We start from the raw sequence: 19,810 nt of genomic DNA, 5'->3' as shown, positions 1-19,810 counted from the left end.
ACTACCTCTTGGGTCCTTGTGAACCAGGGCTATGGAAGCAGTCGGGTAGCATTGTTGCTGAGCTCTCTCCCTGCTGTTGAGGCCATGATGCAAATTACACAGGCACTCAATCAACAACCCTAACCTGTTGACATTGCGTCTGTCTCCAGTGAAAGGGACGTAACCTGTGATTTTTAAACTGCAGCAGGGTTGTGATGTGGGTATTGGGAATACAAGAGGAGTAACTCAAGGACAGTGTGACAGATCATTGAACACACATTTTTCTCTTCCCTAGATACCAATCTAAAAAAGTTTCATTTTGAGCTCCATTAAAGAAACCATCTCTGTTCCCTTTTCCCATCCACAATGCTTGCACCTCCCACTTAGAGCTCAGTAAAGCATCCGCCTTTTCCATCTCGTTCAGGACCACTGCCTTACTTTGGAGTGGGCGTTAACGGAGATGGAAAGAGGTCGCAGATTTTCCTAAGGCAACCACGAATGCTTTCCTGCTCTTGTATCTATCTGATCAGGGTAGGTTTGTAGGTCTATCAGTGAACCCCAGCAGAAAATAATTTCCCTTCCCTTCAGTTACCCAATGAAATAACTGGAAGGAAGGTGGTCACTAGAATGACTTCTGTTGCCCCATTCAAAAGGTCTTGGTTTTATTGTTATTCTATGGGTTGCATCCATGTGTGATTAATTATCTTAAGCAGCATGAGATTTGGCCAACGATTTGCCTATGGTTGCATCACCAAAGGCGAAGACTATAGATTAGGTTCTTCAGATTAATCACTGGACAATTTTTTTCAAAAGGTTTGCTTCCTGAAAAAAAACTGGAGATTATGATAGACAACTTCAAGCTGAGCACAAAGATAATTTCAGAGCGGCTGTATCACATAGGAAGTTGGAGAAATATTAAATTAACTTTTATTGCATTTAGCATGTTTAATTGCATGTTCGAGCTCTCAGGTTAACTACACATGTTGCGCGACAAATGTAAGGACCCCAGGGTTTGTCTTGGTCACCAATTTTACAACAGAAGTAGAGCTCATAGGCTTTCTTAACAAATGCTGTATCTTTGAGCCTTAAGCATATACTCACCACAAATGTAACAGAATGTATCGCAGCTGTGGTGACATAGACAAGACATTTCTGCTGTAATGAATCTTCTGAAGGCAATAGTACACTCACTATGCTATTGTCTGAAGACCGTGCATCAATCTGTATCAGTATAATGCACAGCATCTGTATATGTGAGCTGCTTTTATATCCTATCTGCATCTATCCTGACTAAGCATGCCTGGGCTTAGACCAACATTTGCTTAGCATCTGCACGGACTGCATGTTCATGTATGCTTGAACTGACCGAACACTTTGTGGGCAATATACTAGTAGACTTAAAATATGTCAGAAAATCACAATAGGTTAGAACAGTATGTGATTATAAGGTGATGTTCATGATCAGGAACCCAAAATCCATAAAATATATACATTTAAAAGTGTTCAGGAAAAAAAATCTTCATTGTTCAGTGTTATTTATCATATTAACAAAGCACCCCAGGAAATTACAGATACTAGAATCTTGAACAAACAAAGAGGAGCTGGGGGAACTTAGCAGGTGAGGTAGCAATAATAGAATGGCAACATTTCCGGTTGGGACCTTCATGCTTTCCCCTTCCCATCTCAGTCTCAAACATGGGTCCCGACATAAAACATTTCTCTCTATGTGTGTTTCCTGACCTGCTGAACCCCTCCAGCTCCCTTTTGTTTTGTTTAACAAAGGAGCAAACCCCTTTTGGAATTGTATTAATATTCAGAAAACTTAGCTACTGCTCTGCTGAGAAACATGATCATGATCGAGTAGAATTAGAAATAAATGGAACCGAGGTAAATAAAAATTCCATTTTTAACCAGTCATGTTCCTGTATAACCTTCTTTCTAGATTCTCTCTGATCTGTCTAGTCTTAATTAAAAATGTCTTCAATCAATTTATCCAATTTTCAAGCTGAACATCTTTACTCTTATTTACATTTCATTATTCAAATTATTTAATAGTGTTTGTCTGAGTAAAATTCACTCTGATTCCCAAGAATAGTCAATGCTTAGACTGGTCATCCAATCACACACCTGACATTTATGAGGCAGGTCGATCCCAATTTCCACCCTACGTGCATTTACTCGGTACTCTCATCTGGTGAACAGTGCTGGTGGTGGTAGGTTCGAAAATAGAATGGGGAGGGCATTTACATAAATGGAACATGTACTTACAAGCATTTCCACATTTATGCATGTACATATATGCCTCCCATGTGGCTGCTAAGCCAGATAAGAGCCCACAGTATTAGAGGAAAGATTGGATAGAAGATTGGCTGACAGGCAGGAGACAGAGAGTGGGAATAAAAGGGGCCATTTCTGTTTGGCTGTTACAGACCAGGGCTTGGAGCTGAGACCGTTTCCTTTCCTGTTATAGGATAATGGAATGGATGCTTTGTGGCCAAAATTGCAGATGAATCAAAGATTAGCAGAGAGGCAGGTAGTGTTAAAGAAATACTAAGCCCACAAAGGGAATCAAGGGTTACAGGAAGAAGACAGGAGAATGGAGTTGAAAAAGATAGTGAACCAGCCATGATGATTTGGCTGGAGGGCTTTGACAGGCTGAATGGACTAATTTCATTCCTATGTCATATGGTCTATTGTTTGTGTGCATATCCTCTTGAGTTTGTGTGTACACATGTGCATCTATGTAAACGTGTGTACACTTTCATGCATTTGTATTGTTACGAGCCTAGAGGACCCCAAAACCCAGAAGCAATAGATATTCACCAAGACTTAAACAAAGGTTGCTTTTAATTATCTTTAAACTTGAAAACAGGATAAAACTCTAACGTTACTATTAACTTTCCTAACCTAATTTAACCCCCTTCTAATTCTAAGGGCACTTGTATGTAATGTGTGTGTAAGTTGAGAAAAGTTCTTTGATTCACAGTCCAATCTCACTTCACATTTCTCCAAGTTCACTGGTTGCAGGCAATTCTTACACTGCACAGAATATAACATTTTTGAATTTTACCAGGCTTTGGTGCTTGAAAAGTAAATGGTTACAGCTCAGGAAGGTTCTTATTGATTTTCAGAGAGAGATTTGTTGTTCACTGGACCCAAACTGATCCTTTATAATCAGCCGCGTCAGTGTCTTGCCGAAGAAACTTGCCCCATCCGGGTTTTCCAGATGATAACCTCTTTCTTTCACGTCACCACAGAGTTCCTTTTTGTTTCCCTTATTTCAAGTGAAACATTAGGCAGCCAGTCCTCTCCTCTTGTATGGACCACAAGGATTTTGACCAGGCTGAACTAAGCACTCACAACCCATCTTCCAAATGGGGATTTGTCCACAAGCTTGTCAGGTTGTCCTGTTCCAGTCTCAACTGCTGCTGCTGAACTGTAGAACTGAATTCTCTCTCTCTCTCTGTCTCTCTCTCTCTCTCTCTCTCTCTCAGAGAAAAAAAACCTGTTTGACCCTCTCTGCTTGCAAAAAGCACATGAACAGCAACCTGCACTCAAACAGCCTGTGGCTCTGGACCTAATCCTCTGAGTGCTTTTATCTGTTGCTTTTCAAAACAACAATCCATTAGTGAAGTCCCTATCAGCACTCCCCAAAGTTTTTGCAAAGGCTCTCGGAGCCGGCCTGTCTGGCTTGAGCAGAACTCAGTATTTTAAATGAGATCTGTTTTGAAGTCTTTGTATGTGACCTACACTAAAAAAAAAACCTGCCATAGTTTATCTCCTTTAAAACGTATCTATATGCAATATAAAATACAAAGTAATCTGTCACAGGATGCCAGTGTATCTCCATGTGCACATATTGAAACATAAGCTTGTGTGTTCACAAGTATTTGTATGCTTGTGCAGATGAATGTAGGCCCATGTAAGTGTATGTGTGCTTATACATGTGTGAATGCCCTTGTGATGCCCACCTGGTTGATAGGAGAGGACAAAATGTTCAGTTGTGGGGCTGCCCACTGACGGTCACATATGATGCTGCTTTGTGTCAGGTTTTGGAAACTGGATTAAGCTCATGGAGCCAGTAAAGTCCCTGAATCTTCACAGATACTTTCTCTATTAAACATTGTATGCAGAGAATAACACCTGAGTCTGACACAACAGTCGTTGGCCTCATCAACAACAACTATGTGTTGCGCTACAGAGAAGAGGTGGAAAATCTCATGATTTGATGTAAGAATAACACCCGAGTCTCAACGTGGACAAGACAAAGGAGATGATCATGGACTTCGGCAATGGCCACCCTGCTCTACACATTAATAATTTGCAAGAGGAGAAGGTAGAGAGCATGAAGTTCCTTGGAGCCCACTGAAGAAGTGACCTATTGTGGACACACAACATCTCCTTACTTGTCAAGAAGGCACAGCAGATACTGCACTTTCTGAGAAGACTGAATTGGGCTTTGCTACCATCCTGTCATTTTTCTCCAGGAGCTCTAGTGAGAGCGTCCCGGCTGGTTGCATTACAATGTGTACGGTTGCTGCAGAGGAATGGATTGGTGCTCAATCCACAGGACCGTAAGAGTGGCAGAGAGGATCACTGGAGTCTCCCTGCCCCCCCACCGCCCCCCCCCCCCCCCACACTGATGTGATCTACTGGGATCGTTGTTTGAAAGAATGTGCGCAAAATCATTGAGGACCCCTACAACCCTGCACACAGCAGCTTTCAGCTAATTCCATCAGGAAAAATTATACAGGAGTGTCAAAGCCAGAACCACCAGGCTCAGAAACAGCTTCTTCCCATAGGAAGAGAGAATGCTGAATAACTGAATGAATTGCTCATACAAACCCTCCAAAACTCTGCTATTTATTAATATATATATATCAGATATGGTTTCATATATGCAAATACAGTATTTACTGCACATGTATTGCTTGTCTGTATGCATGTTATGTCTGGTTGTAATTTTGCAATTTTTGCACTGAGGACTAGTTTCGTTGGGGTGTACTTGTACATTCAGATGACAATAAACTTGAACTTGTAACTTATAACTTAAAGCTCGACATCAAAATGCCAACTGTGTCCTCCTCCCTGTTTAGTGGTGGTTTTGCTCTGTATACTTTCATTCTCACTTACAAGGGCATTAAAGTCCATTTTCGGTAATAAGAGGAAATGGATTGCCGAATTAAAATGGACTCAACATCCTCAAGGGAGACACCATCTCTATCTAAAGGTCTCCTTAATAATTCAATGTTCCAGCTTTAGTACTAATAAAATCCACACATAACGCAAATAGTGAAGAGCCACTGAGAATAGAATAACAAGCTAATGGCCATTAATATGAGTTCTACTCCACAGTTTCTATTGAGCTACACAGCACCCACTACAAATTTGCCACTACTCCAATTAGCCAAGTTTGCATTCAACATTGTCCAAAATTATTCAATCTAACCTTTTTTTTAATGTATTTATAAATTTAGAACCACAAAAAAGAGTACACCTGATTAAAAATAATACATATCAATACAAATCATGTGGCTTATAAAAAGAAAGATCCCCCCGAAATACTACCCCCTCCCCTCGAAAGAAAAGAAAAAAGAAGAGAAAAAGAAATCTAACCGTTTTTACTTCCCAGACCAGCAGCAATAGAAATTCACCAAGATAATGGTATCTTCAAAACAATAATTTTTAGTAATGACTAGTAATAATATAAAATCTTACTTAACTAAACTTAACTCTAACTTAACCCCACTATGCACACACAACCCATGTTGTGTGTGTGTGTGTGTGTGTGTGTGTGTGTGTGTGTGTGTGTGTGTGTGTGTGGGTGTGTGTGTGTGTCTGGGTGTGTCTGGGTGTGTCTGGGTGTGTGTGTGTGGGTGTGTGTGAGTGTGTGTGTGGGTGTGTGTGTGTGGGTGTGTGGGTGTGTGGGTGTGTGTGTGTGTGTGTGTGTGTGGGTGTGTGTGTGTATGTCTGTGGAGGGGGGGCAGGTCCCAAAACCATTACAATTTGGGCACGATTGTAAAAAGAATCTATATTTAAAGTTCAGTTCGTTTTGTGTTGAAGCTCATATTCTTTAAATTGTTGCTCAAAGGTAATTATGGAGTAGGGGTGATGCCTCAGACTTCACAAAACTCACAAAATTCTTGTAAAGCTGTTGTCAGAGAATTGTTTCTTCATACGAATGATTTCACTCTCTTGAACGGAGGTTCCAGAACTTGTGTTTTCTTCCACGATGATTTCACAGACTCAGGTATGAGTCTGACGAAGTAACCATCACAATGGTTGTGATCCAGAAACAAGACTGATCTTGCTTTCTTTTAGCCAGAGTTGGGTCGGTCACAAGTGGCTATTTAAAATGCCACTGCAGCACTGCTGTCTCCCTCTCTTTCTCTCTCTCTCTCTCTCTCTTGACCAAGAGAAGCAGAAAAGTGGCCACCCTTTCCAAAGCCAGTGCAATTCTGTGCTCTTACCGTGACAAAGAGAATGCAACATGAACAGTACTCTCTGACCAAAGGTACTGCATTTCTGACTACAGATGAATTGGTGCAATATTAAACTACAGCTTCTTAGAGTGTTGAAACCACATTAACCACATGACTGCTGCAGTTTTTGAAGTTTAACCACTTCAAAAGTATGAATCATGTGCAAAGGGCCTGTCTTCTGACCATTGAATCCAAAAGTCCTTTTTGTGTACACACATGCTTTTGAGCAAACATCTATTGTTGTCAACATCTCAATAGATAATCACTCGAGGTTTTATGGCTGCTTACCCAGCATCAACCAACAATGAACTAATAGACGTTTCGTCTCTCAAAATGGTTTCTGTGTGTAAGAGTCTGTTTGTCTTTCCCTATGTCAAAACCCTCAAAATCCCTTTACTAAGAACTATATATTATAACTTAAGATTAAAAACATAATTCCATCACACCATACTTGTAAATTTGTCATGTCATATTTCTACCAATGCTTGAGTGATTCCCACTTAAAGGTAATTAAGTGTAAAAGGCAATTGCTCCATAATGAGTGTGAACTATCACTGAACACCTGTGATAACTTGAAATAACTGACATGTCTAGAACACTGCAAATGGTACCTCTGTAATTAAAAATATCAGTTATGCAATACAATTTAAACTACTTGCCCAATTTGAAAGCATGGGAGTGTAATTTAATTGCAAAGCCTCCATCAGAGACATGTAATTGCATCAGCGCTGGGGCAGATGCAGCCTGTAAAGTAATCAATCGACAGTCAAAATATAGGTGATGATCTTGGGAAAATTGCAGCCACCCAGGAATTGTAAAATTAAATTATCAAAGAACAGAACACAAACCAGTGAAAAATTCTAAAGGCATAAATAAATAAAGGGATGTCTAGAATCATTAAAGGGATAATATCACAGTCCGCAGTAATGAGATGTCAGAAATATTTGTTTTGAGGTCAGATAATCACAGCGATCATCTGCTTTTAGAGTTGACGGGACTTGGAGGCCATTAAAATAAGATCCAGAAAGAATTAGAAAGAAGACAACTATACAAAGAGTATAGAGTGGTGCAAATGAGGTGGATGTGTTTGTTAAAACGAGAGAGAGAGAGAGAGAGAGAGAGAGAGAGAAGAACTGGAGGTTCTGATGGGGTCGGATGAAGAAGCATGGGAGGAGATGAAAATACAGCATCAGCCGTGGGAAAAATGAGAGCCTGGAGGGACTTGGCAGATCAGGTAGGTGGAGGGAAATAGTCTGTCAACGCTTCAGGTTGGGACCCTTTATTCAGACTACCTTGGCTCATCTCTTCCCATGGATGTTGCCTGACCAGCATTTGCGCTTTTTGAGTTTCTCATCTGAGTGACTTTTTCCTGTGCTGTGTCATGGAGCATAGAATTAGAGCACTACTATTAGAGGGCCTGTATCAAAACTTCATTGGGAAATAATCCCAAAATCCAACTGATGATTATCATTTGGCCAATAAGCACAGCTGCTGTAATAAAAACTGAACTCAACGGGGTTATCATTTAAGGTCAAAGTCCTGAGAAGACTGAAATGGGCAAGGCTAATGGCCACCATTATGTCGATCTTATACAGGATCTCTATCAAGAGTGTCCTGGCCAGCTGTATCACAGTGTGGGTACTGTTGCTGCAGAGATATGGATCGGAGGTCAATCCACAGGACCATAAGAGGGGTGGAGAGGATCACTGGAGCCTCTCTCCCCTCCATCGACATGATCTACTGGGATCATTGTGTGAAGAGAATGCGCAAAATCATTGAGGACTCCTTCCACCCTGCACACAGCATCTTTCAGCTCCTCCCATCATGAAAGGGATATAGAGTATCAGAGGTAGTACCACCAGGCTGAGGAAATGTTTCTTCCCACACACAGTGAGAATGCTGAACGTGCAAAGGATCTGCTCACATTAACCATTAGAGACTCTCATATTTATGAAACAAAATATATTTATTTGTAGATATATTTGTTCTTCATATGTATTGTTTGTCTGTATGTGTGGACGTCTGGTTGTGTGTTTGCTTGTTTTGCACAGTGGACCAGAGAACGCTACTTCATTGGGATTACAATTACATTAAACTTGCCTCAACGAGAATGAAGGTGCGGCCACTAGGGATAAAGGAGTCAACGTGTGCCTGGAGGTGGAGGAGCTTGGGGAGGTCCACAATGAATACTTTGGTTCAGTATTCACAAGAGAAAAAGACGTTGATCAGGCCTATTTGCTGGATGATGTGGAGGTTAAAGGAGAGGAAATGTTGGATCTTCTTAAAAACATCAAGATTGATAAGTCCCTGGGGCCAGATACAATATGCCTTTGGTTGCTGTGGGAAGTGAGAGAAGAGATAGCTATGATCTTTGAATCCTCTTTGGCTGCAGGGGAGGTGCCAGAATATTGGAGAATGGCAAATGTAGTCCCCTTCTTTAAAAAAGATAAGAGGAAGAATCCTAGGAATTATAGACAGGTGAGTCTTTCATCAGTGGTGCGTAAACTATTGGAGGGGATTCTATGAGCATTTGGAGAATTACAGCCAGAGAAATAGATGTCAGAATGGAGTATGACAGAGAATTGGAAGGTTACTGGGCTTGGATATTTCGCAGTGTTTCCCCAGTCTGTGCCTATTCTTCCCTAAGTAGAAGCAGCCACATTATACATGTGACCTCTGTGCCCCCTACTATATCTGAGTGTTTCCAGCACCTTCTGTCTTTATTTCAGATTTCTAGCACCTGCCATTTTTTTGCTTTTGTCCAACTGCAGTATTGGTGAACTAATTTTTTTTTAAATAGTACCCAACCATGTCATCATCTCCTGGTGGCAAGCACTAATAAGAAATAACAATGCAAGCTTAGCATCATCCCAGCATTCTTTCTGATTTACTTCCATTTCTTCTAAACTTTACTCATTTCCGGCATTTTCAGTTTCCCTTGGTTGCCTTAAAAGTAGAAATTCTCTAATCAAGTTGCAGTGCAAATTTTTGAAAGCATAATTTATTTCATAATTATTGCATTGCTTGAAATTATCTCATTAGGACAATCAAAGGGGCCAACTTAGTTTTGTCCCCAGTCAAGTCCATTCTCAATAAAAAAAAATCTTTTAAAAGTGCAGATGCTGAAAATCTGAAATGAAATTTGGCCTTTACAGCGCCAGCGATCGGGACCGGGGTTCCAATCCCACGCTGTCTGTAAGGACTTTGTACTTTCTCCCCATGTCTGCATGGGTTTTCCCCAGGGAGGGGAGCCCGGTTTCCCTCCCACCATTCAAAATGTACCAGCTGTGTAGATTGATTCGGTGTAATCGGGCAGCACGGTATCATGGGCCGAAATGGCCCATGCTGCATGTCTAATTTTTTTTTAACTGTAAAGAAAAAGAACATACTGGAAAGTCTCAGCAGGTGGCAAGATGATTCTCCATTCATTATTTATTTATGTGACCCGCATACACTAGCTAATCTCTTTTGACATTATGTGTCCCACGTACACTAGCTAATCTCTTTTGACATTATGCTAGGTAAAGAAAATCAAAACGTACCTTTAGCTGAAAATAAAATTTCCAGAGAAGTGCAGGGCCATTCAATCTCAGCTAGATTGAAGCTGTTCTGCAGCCAAACTCTAATTCCCACCTTTGTCCGAGCCCCCTTGTTTCACAAAAATCGACCTTTACTTTCTTAGACGTCTCCCAGCCTCAACTGCAACCTTTAGGAATGGAATTCCATTCTGAAGGATGTTTGATCCATCTAGGATTTTCAGATGGAAGGAAATCAAGGGTCTTGGGATTGAACAGGGCAACAGGCAGAGTAAAAGACCCCATGTCTCTTATTTGAGTGAGAATGCAGGGTCAGTGACTTATGGATTCTTGTTTGTGCTTTCTGCCATGATCAGAGAAATTAAATTTGATGTGTTATAAAGTGAGCATTTGGTTGTTTGAAAACAAACACGAATGTAGCTGGACAAACAGATTTTTTAATCACTTTGCAAAGTGTGAGAGCTGCTTTACAGCAAGAAGCACTGTCACCACTAGTCTCACTGTCTTTAGTGCAAGAGTCTGCCTCGTGGCTTATATATCATGTATTTTTATACCTTCAGATTGCCACGGTTCTAGAAAATTCAAATGGACTGCTCCATATAAGTGCCTATTACTTGGGATTCGTTAATCAGAGTCATGCCCCTTACCCAAATGTTAATAGTCTTTGACTTACCTTACCAAATCAGAAGGTTCTTATCAGCTCCAGCTAATAACAAGAATGGAATGCAGACATCTTCTGCCTTCCAGTCAGCATATTAAAACTTACATTCTCAGTTTGATCTTAGTTTTGTGTCACACATGGTCAGAACCTGGCATGAGATCAGGGGGGAGCCTGTCCATCTACTCTTACATCTACACCTGGCAGAAGACTCCAGTGAGGTCTGGAGATGAGTCATTCTGGCAAGGAGCAGCATATGGGTGAAAAGTTATTGATGAGCAGTGTGTTTTGGCTGTGCAATTAATGACTCTTTCCATCACTTTGCAGAGATTGGGAGATGCCTGGCAGCTCTGTAATTGTCCAGCTTGTATCTGCTGTGAATTCTCTTCTTTTTGTAGATTGGGTAATTTTTCACATGATCAGTGAGATGCCAGCTTCACGGCTGCAATGAGGAGAGAGTGGCTGTTACTCCTTTGTAGGTCTTCAGACCAACAGAGGGAGGTTTCTGGTTGACCAAGGAAAAACATAGAAGACTATATGACCATAGGACATAGAAATAAGTTATTCAGCCCATTGAGTCTGTCCTGCCATTTATCCATTTTCCCACCCAGGCCCACTGCCCGGCACTGATAGAAAGAAAAACGTAGGACAGGAAAAGACCCATCAGCCCCTAAGTCTGAAGAGGTTAAATTTAAAAAAAAACTGCAATCTGGCCTCAAAGATCACATTTAAAGTATGTAAAAAAATGATGTGAAAAATTATAGGGATGCAATGTACTCTGAAATGAAAGGTAATCCTGGAAATTGATGGCCAAATCTAGCTTTCCAGGTGTGTCTGCGTTACAATGCCAACATATTTACTTGGAATTCAAACTCACATATCTAATGTGTTCTTTTTCTCTTCTTTTTATCTTCTAGGGATTGTCCTACCTCCTGGATGATCCTCTCTTATCGGTCCGGACATCAGCTTCCACCAAGGTGCTTCTTTTCTTCCTTCAGTTGATCTTTATTGCATGAGTTGCTCCTTCCCGTTGCCTGGATCCTGCCTGCCCCTGTGATGTCATTGTCATCTATGTGCTTTTAGTTGCTATGCTATGTGTGACTTCATTACGGACCTCATGGGACCATTACAACAAGAGCCTTTGCTCACTGTTGGAGAGCAAGTTTCCTTTGGTCTCTCCTGCTCAAGCCAAGAGTTACCTGTTGCCATCTGTCCTTATCTCTGCACATTTGATCTATGAGATTGCAGTAGAACTGAATTTGCGAACAGCCCGGACAATGACAGATATAGATCACATATGCATGTAGAATGAATAACAGGACAAAATGGCTTTAAATAATTGTTGGTAAATGATACTGTGAGATATTCTATTGTGTTGGAAAACAAGAGCCCACATTTATAGAGCACCCTTAGTTAAAGGGTATAATGGAACAGAGGTGAGTGGTGGGGATTCACTGAATCACTGACACACAGTCAGGGAGTTATACAGTCTGGAAGGACCAAGTTCTACCACCCACTTGTGTTAATCCTGCCCCAACTTCATTTTATTCATGAGGCTAACTCCTGGGATGAAAGGGCTGTTCAATTACAGCCGGCTAAACAAATTAGAACTACCTTCTTTGTTGATGCGTCACTGAGCCACACAAAGAGATGCAAGCCCAGAAAGCAGTATTAGCGGTGGATCACACACATTCATCGTGAAGTGCTCACTTACTTCACGTGACTCACTCACCTTCATTGCTCTTACTCATCAAGAACCTATCAACCTCTGCTTTAAATCTTCCCATGACTTGGCCTCCACAGCTGTCTGTAGCGACAAATTCTATAGATTCGCCACCCTCCCTCTGGCTGAAGAAATTTCTCTTCATCACTATTCTAAAGGGACGTCCTTTTATTCTGAGGCTGTTGACCTTTGTTCCGAGACTCTCTCACTTTTGGAAACATTTTCTTCACATCCACCCTTTTAATGTTTGCAAAACTGTCAACTTGACTCAACAATATCTAGGTCGTTAGTGATCAAGAGAGTTTTTTTTAACAAGCAGCTCAAAAGAGAGAGAGTGCTGAATATATACCAAGGTTTAGGGAGGGAACTACAGCAAATAGGACCTTGGACATCGAAGGCACAGCCACAAATGATGTTACAAATAAAACGGAAGACAAGGGAATTTACAGACCTTGGAGGACTACTGGGGTATGGTGCTGGTGTGATTGTAGGAGTAACAGGAAAGAGATGAGTGCAGAAAACATCTAAGATTAAATGGAGAACATTTATTAGATCTGCAAGACAAACATCCTGCTCAATGAGCATTCAACAAGCTTATCTTTTGTTAACATATAATTTGTCTTTTTTTTATTGAATTATCCCCTGAAGCCAATTGAGTCCAAGCTCATAAAGTATCAACAATTTGTAGATGAATGGAAAACAAATACATTTATTAATTAGATTTTTGATTTATTGTCAGAGTACATGCATGACATCCCTGTGATTCTTTTTACCTGCGGGCGAGGCAGAATGACCACTTCGCGGTAATACCAAAAAAACTGTCCTCAATGTACACACGTCCACAAATAAGAAATGTAAACAACCTGCACAATACAGAGAGAACAAATAATAATATCCACATTTAACAGATTTTTGATGTGGAAACTCTTACAAGTTCTGATTTTGTCATTTAGGAGATGCAGTTTTGAGATAATACTCCTGGGGAATTGCCGTGCACAATGAATTATCAATGGCAAAGATCAGGGTACACGATTGGTGGATACAATGAATAGTCAGAGGTCAGTCCTTTAATTGAAAACTTGGATTCCAAGCAGCAACTCTTATTTATGGTGCACTGTAAACATAGCTTCACCGCTAATCTTCCCACCACTTCATAGCAGGAAGGAAACCTTTGAGATTTTGCTCCCTTTTGCTTTGAAGCCCATTCCCTCTAACTTACATCTCTCTTCAAGAGCTTTTTGGAAAATTATCTTCAAATTTGTCACTCTCTCGGGCCAGTGCATTCCAGAATGCCCTGAATTTGGCTCGCCAAATTCACGGTGAGGTGGAGCAAAATCACACCCATGACTCAGTCAGGAATCACCAAAGTCTCACCCCAGAACAGCTTGACTAATAGAAGCACCAACGGAAGCCGAGACAACACCTGAAAGAAGTTCACAAAATTATGCAAGGCAGAGATAGGATAGAGAGAAGGAATCCTTCCTGCCCCATCCCCACCCCACCCCACGCTAACTATGTCAAATCCCGGAGGACTTGCATTTAAGACGAGAGTGAAAATGTTTAGAGATGTGCGGGACATGTTTGTTACACAGGGAGCAGTGGGTGCATGAAACAGGCTCCCTGGTGTAGTGGTGAAAGCAGGTAGGATAGTAACATTTACGAGACCTTTAGACAGACCACTGTATATGCAGGGGATGGAGGGATAAGAATGATGTAATCAGAAGGGATTTAGTATCACTTTCAGTGTGGACATCAAGAGACAAAGAGCCTGTTCTATGTTCTAAAGACAAAGCAGACTATATGATTTTATAAATCTTTTCAAATGCCTTGGATATACAGAAACATTCAAAACCTATTCAAATTTGTTTAAATAATTAAAATAAAATCAATAAAAACATCAATAAATAATTAAAAACTCAATGTCTTTTCCTTCCAAAACTTCAGGCCAAAAATCTCCATTTAAAATGAATGGGGTCCACAGCCTTTCACCAGGCAGAGAGTCAAATGCCCCTTCATCTGTGACATAGCTTCTCCCAAGCTCACAGCCAGGCTGTGTAATTCCTGGATATACCTGACAGAGAGCAACTGAAGCATTGGGGCACTGCCAGCGTGATTCAGCTCGTTAACTCATTGCATTAAGAAAAATATCTCATCCCTCTCCTAATTACTTTGCCAATTTTGTTCAATACCCTTAAAGGGATATATTATTACAAACCATGTAATTATCTACAGAACATTTAAGATCAATAATAAGAAGCAAGTCTTCAGGGAGTAATAAATACTTGAAATAACCTGCTGAATATTGTGATAAAAATGTGATCGATTACAATTTTTGAATTTTCCTCTTTTAACAATAAAATGCATCATTCCAACAGACATGCTTTTACATGTGGATTGTATACATTATTTCTGCTCAGCTTTTTAATAATCATTCAGCAATCTTAGAACCATAGAACACAGCAGTGCCGAAAACAGGCCCTTCGGCTCTTCACGTCTGTGCCAAACTATTATTCGTCGCTTCACCTGGGTCCCTGGATGATGGGGGAGAGAGGAGATGTAGAAACAAGTGTATCACCTGCAGATGAAAGAGAACGTGCCAGAAGTCAGGGAGGGAGGATGAAGAGGGATGAGCAGGCCAGAAGGCAGAAAGGTGTGGGGACTCACCTGGGACCCTCTAGCAAGTCGTTGTCCAATCTCAAACAGTGTCCTCAGATCATCCTCTCGCCCTATGACCAGAAGCTCTGGAGGTCAGGACAGAACGATTACAGGACTTCCTTGAGTCAGCAGATTGGGAGGTGTTCAAGAACTCTGTTGAGAATCTGATCGAGTACACCAAGGCTGTCACACACTTTATCAAGAGCTGTGGATGAGTGCATCCCCACCAAATCACTCAGGGTTTTTCCCAGCCAGAAGCCCTGGTTAAACAATGGAATCTGGAACCTGTTGAGAACCAGATCACTACACCAGGAGCAGATATGACCTGCGGAAAGCTATCTCCTGGGCAGAGTGGAGATTCCAGATGAAAATGGTAACAAGGTACACACAACAGATGTGGCAGGGCTTAAATGTTATAACCTGTTATAAAACCGAATCAGGTAAAGTAGCAGATGGGAAAGCTTCTCAACACCTTCTACGCTCAATTTGAGAACAGTGACAGCGAAGAACCACCCGTCCGCACCCCCAAGTCGTCTGACGATCTCATCCTGTCCGTATCTGAGGATGACGTGTGTACTGCCTTCAGGAGAGTGAATCTGAGGAAAGCGTCCCGTCTCGATGGAGTAACTGGCTGACCAACGTACCAAGCTATTCACGGATATCTTCAATATCCAGCAGGGCATGGTACCCACATCTTTCAAATAGGCATCAATCATACTGCTGCCCAAGAAGAGTGTAGTAGCCTGCCTTAATGACTATTAACCAGTAGCACTTACATTATAGTGATGAAGTGTTTTGAAAGGCTGGTAATGAAGCATATCAGCTCCTCTCTGAGCGATGACATAGATACATTCCAGTTCCCCGATCATAGAAACAGGTCAATGGCGGATGCCATCTCACTAGCTCTACACAAAGCCCTGGAACACCTGCCCAGCAAAAATGCATACATCAGGATGTTCTTTATCAGCATTGATCAGTAAACTACAAGACCTGGGAGTTAAAACCCACTGTGTAATTGGATCATGGATTTTCTCACCTCCAGACCACAATCAGTGAAGAACTTCTCCTCCACAATATTCATCAGTACCCGAGAACCACAGGGCTGCATTTTTAGCCCCCTGCTCTACTCACTTTACCCTGATGACTGTGTGACTCGGTAAGACAATAACACCATCTTCAAATCTGTTGATGATACCACAGCAGCGGGTTGTATAAAGGAAGGGGATGAGTTAGCATAGAGGAGAGAGATTGAAACCCTGGCTGAATGGTACCACAACAACCTTGCACTGAATGTCATCAAAACTAAGGAGCTGGTTGTTGACTTCAGGAAAGTGATTACGAGGAGATCGAAGGTGGAGAGGGTGAGCACATTTAGGTTCTTGGGAGTCACTATCTCGGAGGATCTTTCCTGGAGCCAACATACCAATGGCATCATGAAGAATACATGTCAGCACCTCCACTGCCTCAGGAGTTTGTGGAGGTTTGGTCTGACACCAGAAACCCTGGCAAAATTCTACAGAGGTATGGTGGAAAGTGTGCTGACCAGCTGTATCATGGTCTAGTCTGGGAACATCAACACCCCTGAGTGTAAAACCCTCCAAAAGGTAGTGGACACAGCCTAGGGCATCAAAAGCAAAACCCTCCCTACTATTATGTACACCTCAGGGAACGTTGCTGTCAGAGGGCAGCAGAATCATCCAAGAGCCACACCACCCAGCATACACTCCGTTCTCACTGCTACCATCAGGAAAGAAGTGTTGGTGCCACAAGACTCACACTACCAGGTTCAGGAACAGCTACTACCCCTCCACCATCAGACTCCTCAATGACAAACTCAATCAGAGACTCACTTAAGGACCCTTACTTGTGCACTTTATCAATTTTCTTTGTTCTCTCTGTAATGCACATTCAATTTGCTTACATTCATTATCTGTTTACGGTTCTTTTATTTGTTTACATGTTTACACTGTATAGAGTTTATTTTTTGCACTACCGATTAGTGGTAATTCTCCCACGCCCAGAGGAAAAAGAATCTCAGGTTTGTATGTGATGTCATGTACATAATCGAACAATAAATTTGAAATCTGAAAATCTGAGAAGATGAGCTGAGGATGACCTTTATCTTCTGCCAAGCACGGGATTTTTTTTTAATGTTTCTGAAATGTAAAATTCCTGTAAATAATTTAAAGAGTGAAATTATTAACATGTCAAAAAGTCAAAGAAAATACCTGCACTTTAAAACACTTACAAATCAATTAAAACATTAAACAAAAGAAAAATTATTTAATTTTAGCACATTGGCACAGTAGCTAAGCTACTGCCTCACTGCGCCAGAGGCCTGGGTTCAATCCTGACCTCGGTCTGTCTGGAGTTTGTATGTTCTCCACTTGATTGTATGGGAATCCTCTGAGTGCTCTGGTTCTCTTTCATATCCCAGAGACCTGTAGATTGGTACATTAATTAGCTGCAGTCAATTGCCCATAGTGAGTGCAATGAGTGAAAGATTCTGTGATGTCGATAAGAATGTGGGGATTAATTGAGATGGTAAGTGCTCACATGGACCTGATGGGAAGAAGGGCCTGTTTCGAAGCGTTTTCTCTCTCTCTCTGTGACCCTAAAATAATTTATTTTTCAAATTCTCTCAGTTGAAAATGCCTATTGAAATAATATTGTCTCTGATCCTGATCTAACTCCACTACGTTGCCTCACACAAATTGCTCACCATTGGAACGTTTAACCTCCATTACCCCAGAACCATGAATTCCTCGATGAGCCAGCTTTCGAACAGAACTGCCTGGAAGGTTCGATGCAGAACTGCCCGTCCACCCACAGCCCATCTCTCTCCTCTGAGTCTGGGACAGCCAGCACGTGTTGCTCCCGCCGCAGTAACAAGAAGTCCGCTCACCTGCCCAACTCCAGTATGTCAGCGGCTAACCTGAGAAGCATGCAAGAGCTGAGCACCATTCACATCCAGTGTGGGGAGCAAATATCCTTCAACACCAGGTAAAGTCCTGAGACACAATGCAATTGGTACACGGAAACTTGCGTCTGGCAGATTTGTAACCCTTCCTCCTGGAGGAATTACCTAGGTCAAAGTTGAAGACAGGCAATAATGAGATTTACAAAATATTTTGCCATTTAAAGATAGGAACGTGGCACCATTATATGCCCAAGTCAGAAAGGAATCGGAGAGCTGAGGGAACATATTCATCTACAGTAAAACTGACAGTATGTGGATTGGTAGATGTCGGAGAAGTGAATTTTCAGGTTGCTTGAGATTGTGTGTTACATAATTGGCAAACTAATCACTAATTTTAAACTTTAGGGGTTTTTTAACTTATTTATTTTCCGTTATTTTTTTTTGGCTGGTTGCTTGAATTCCGGAAAACGGGGATTTTTACTGTATATATACACAGCATGGTGTTACGATGTGAAATGACTTGTCTGATGGAATGGTAGAAGAGGATTTAATCGCCACTTTCCAAAAGGAAGTGGATGAATATTTGAAGAGAAAACACTTGACAGGATTGGAGATGAACAAGGGAGAATGAGATGAATGGATGGCTCTTACAATTTGCCCATGCAGGCAAAATCGGCCAAGTCAACTGCTGTCGTAGTGTGAGATTCCCTGAGCTTCTTTGATCAGTTCTGCTCAGGCAAAGTGAACAGTCTCACCCATGAGCATACATAATGAACCAGGAAAGTGGGCCAAGAAATGTCAGATGGAATTTCACTTAGACAAATGCAAGGTGTTGCATTTTGGAAGGTTAAACCAGGATATGATCTACACCAATGGTTCTCAACCTTTTTCTTTCCACTCACATACCACTTTAAGTATTCCTTATGCCATAGGTGCTCTGTGATTAGTAAGGGATTGCTTAAGGTGGTATGTAGGTGGAAAGAAAAAGTTTGAAAACCACTGTTTTAATTGTCCCTCATTGACTCGTTATGTGCACAGTTTCATGACTCCAAAGGAAATGGGCCAATGACAATTTTTCTCAAGCAAAATATTTCAGAGTCGAGAGCAGTGATTCTCAACCTTCCCTTCCCACTCACATACCACCGTATGCAATCCCTTAGTGATAACAGAGCACCAATGGCATAGGGATTACTTACAGTGGTATGTGAGTGGAAAGAAAAAGGTTGAGATTCTACATAGTGAATCGTAATGCCCTGGAAAGTATAGAACAGAACAATTTAGTGATACAGGTACGGTATATAGATCCAATAAAGTGGCAACACAGATAGCTAGGGTGGTGTTCGGCACACTTGTCTTCATCAGTCAAGGAACTGAGCAGGAATGTAATATTATAAGTGAACGAGACATTGGTGAGCCCACACTTGGAGCATTGTATGCAGTTCTAGTCATCCAGCAAGAGGAAAGATATCAATGAGCTGGAAATGGTGCAGAAAAATCAAAAGAACTGGTGAGCCTAAATTATAAGAAATGGCTGGATAAACTGGGACTTTTCTCCTTGGAGAGCAGGGGTCTAAGGGGGAGGGGGGGGGCTTATAGAGAGGTTTATAAAATAATGCAGGGCATTAATAAGGTAGGTACATGGATAGGAAAGGCTTGATATTGGCCAAACAGAGGCTAATGGGACTAGTTTGGGTAGACAACTGTCAACATGGACAAATTGGGCCGAAGGGCCTGTTTCTGTTCTGTAAAATTCAATGATCCTACGGGTCAAGAATCATCCCCTGGTACAGTAAAAACACATAATGCTGGAGAAGCTCAGTAGGTCAAACAGTGTCTTTTATGTAGCAAAGGAAAAGA

The 19,810-nt window shown here is 41.4% G+C and overlaps 1 protein-coding gene across 3 annotated transcripts in view; it reads left to right on the top strand.

Annotated features, from left to right (window-relative positions):
- The window catches only part of kcnd3 (potassium voltage-gated channel, Shal-related subfamily, member 3), a 336,609-nt gene that overhangs the window by 310,921 nt on the left and 5,878 nt on the right, over positions 1-19,810 (top strand). For 2 of the 3 annotated variants that reach the window (XM_069941962.1, XM_069941961.1), the window contains exon 5: positions 17,786-18,036. In XM_069941962.1, coding sequence (XP_069798063.1) covers positions 17,786-18,036 — 251 coding nt within the window. Of the gene's footprint in view, positions 1-11,572; positions 11,633-17,785; positions 18,037-19,810 lie in introns of all 3 variants that reach the window. The other variant, XM_069941960.1, reaches the window with a different exon arrangement.

This window comes from Narcine bancroftii, chromosome 5, assembly GCF_036971445.1.
Source record: "Narcine bancroftii isolate sNarBan1 chromosome 5, sNarBan1.hap1, whole genome shotgun sequence".
Classification (NCBI taxonomy): Eukaryota; Metazoa; Chordata; class Chondrichthyes; order Torpediniformes; family Narcinidae; genus Narcine; species Narcine bancroftii.
Note: the sequence above shows the minus strand (reverse complement) of the source record. Positions and strands in the feature narration are given on the sequence as shown.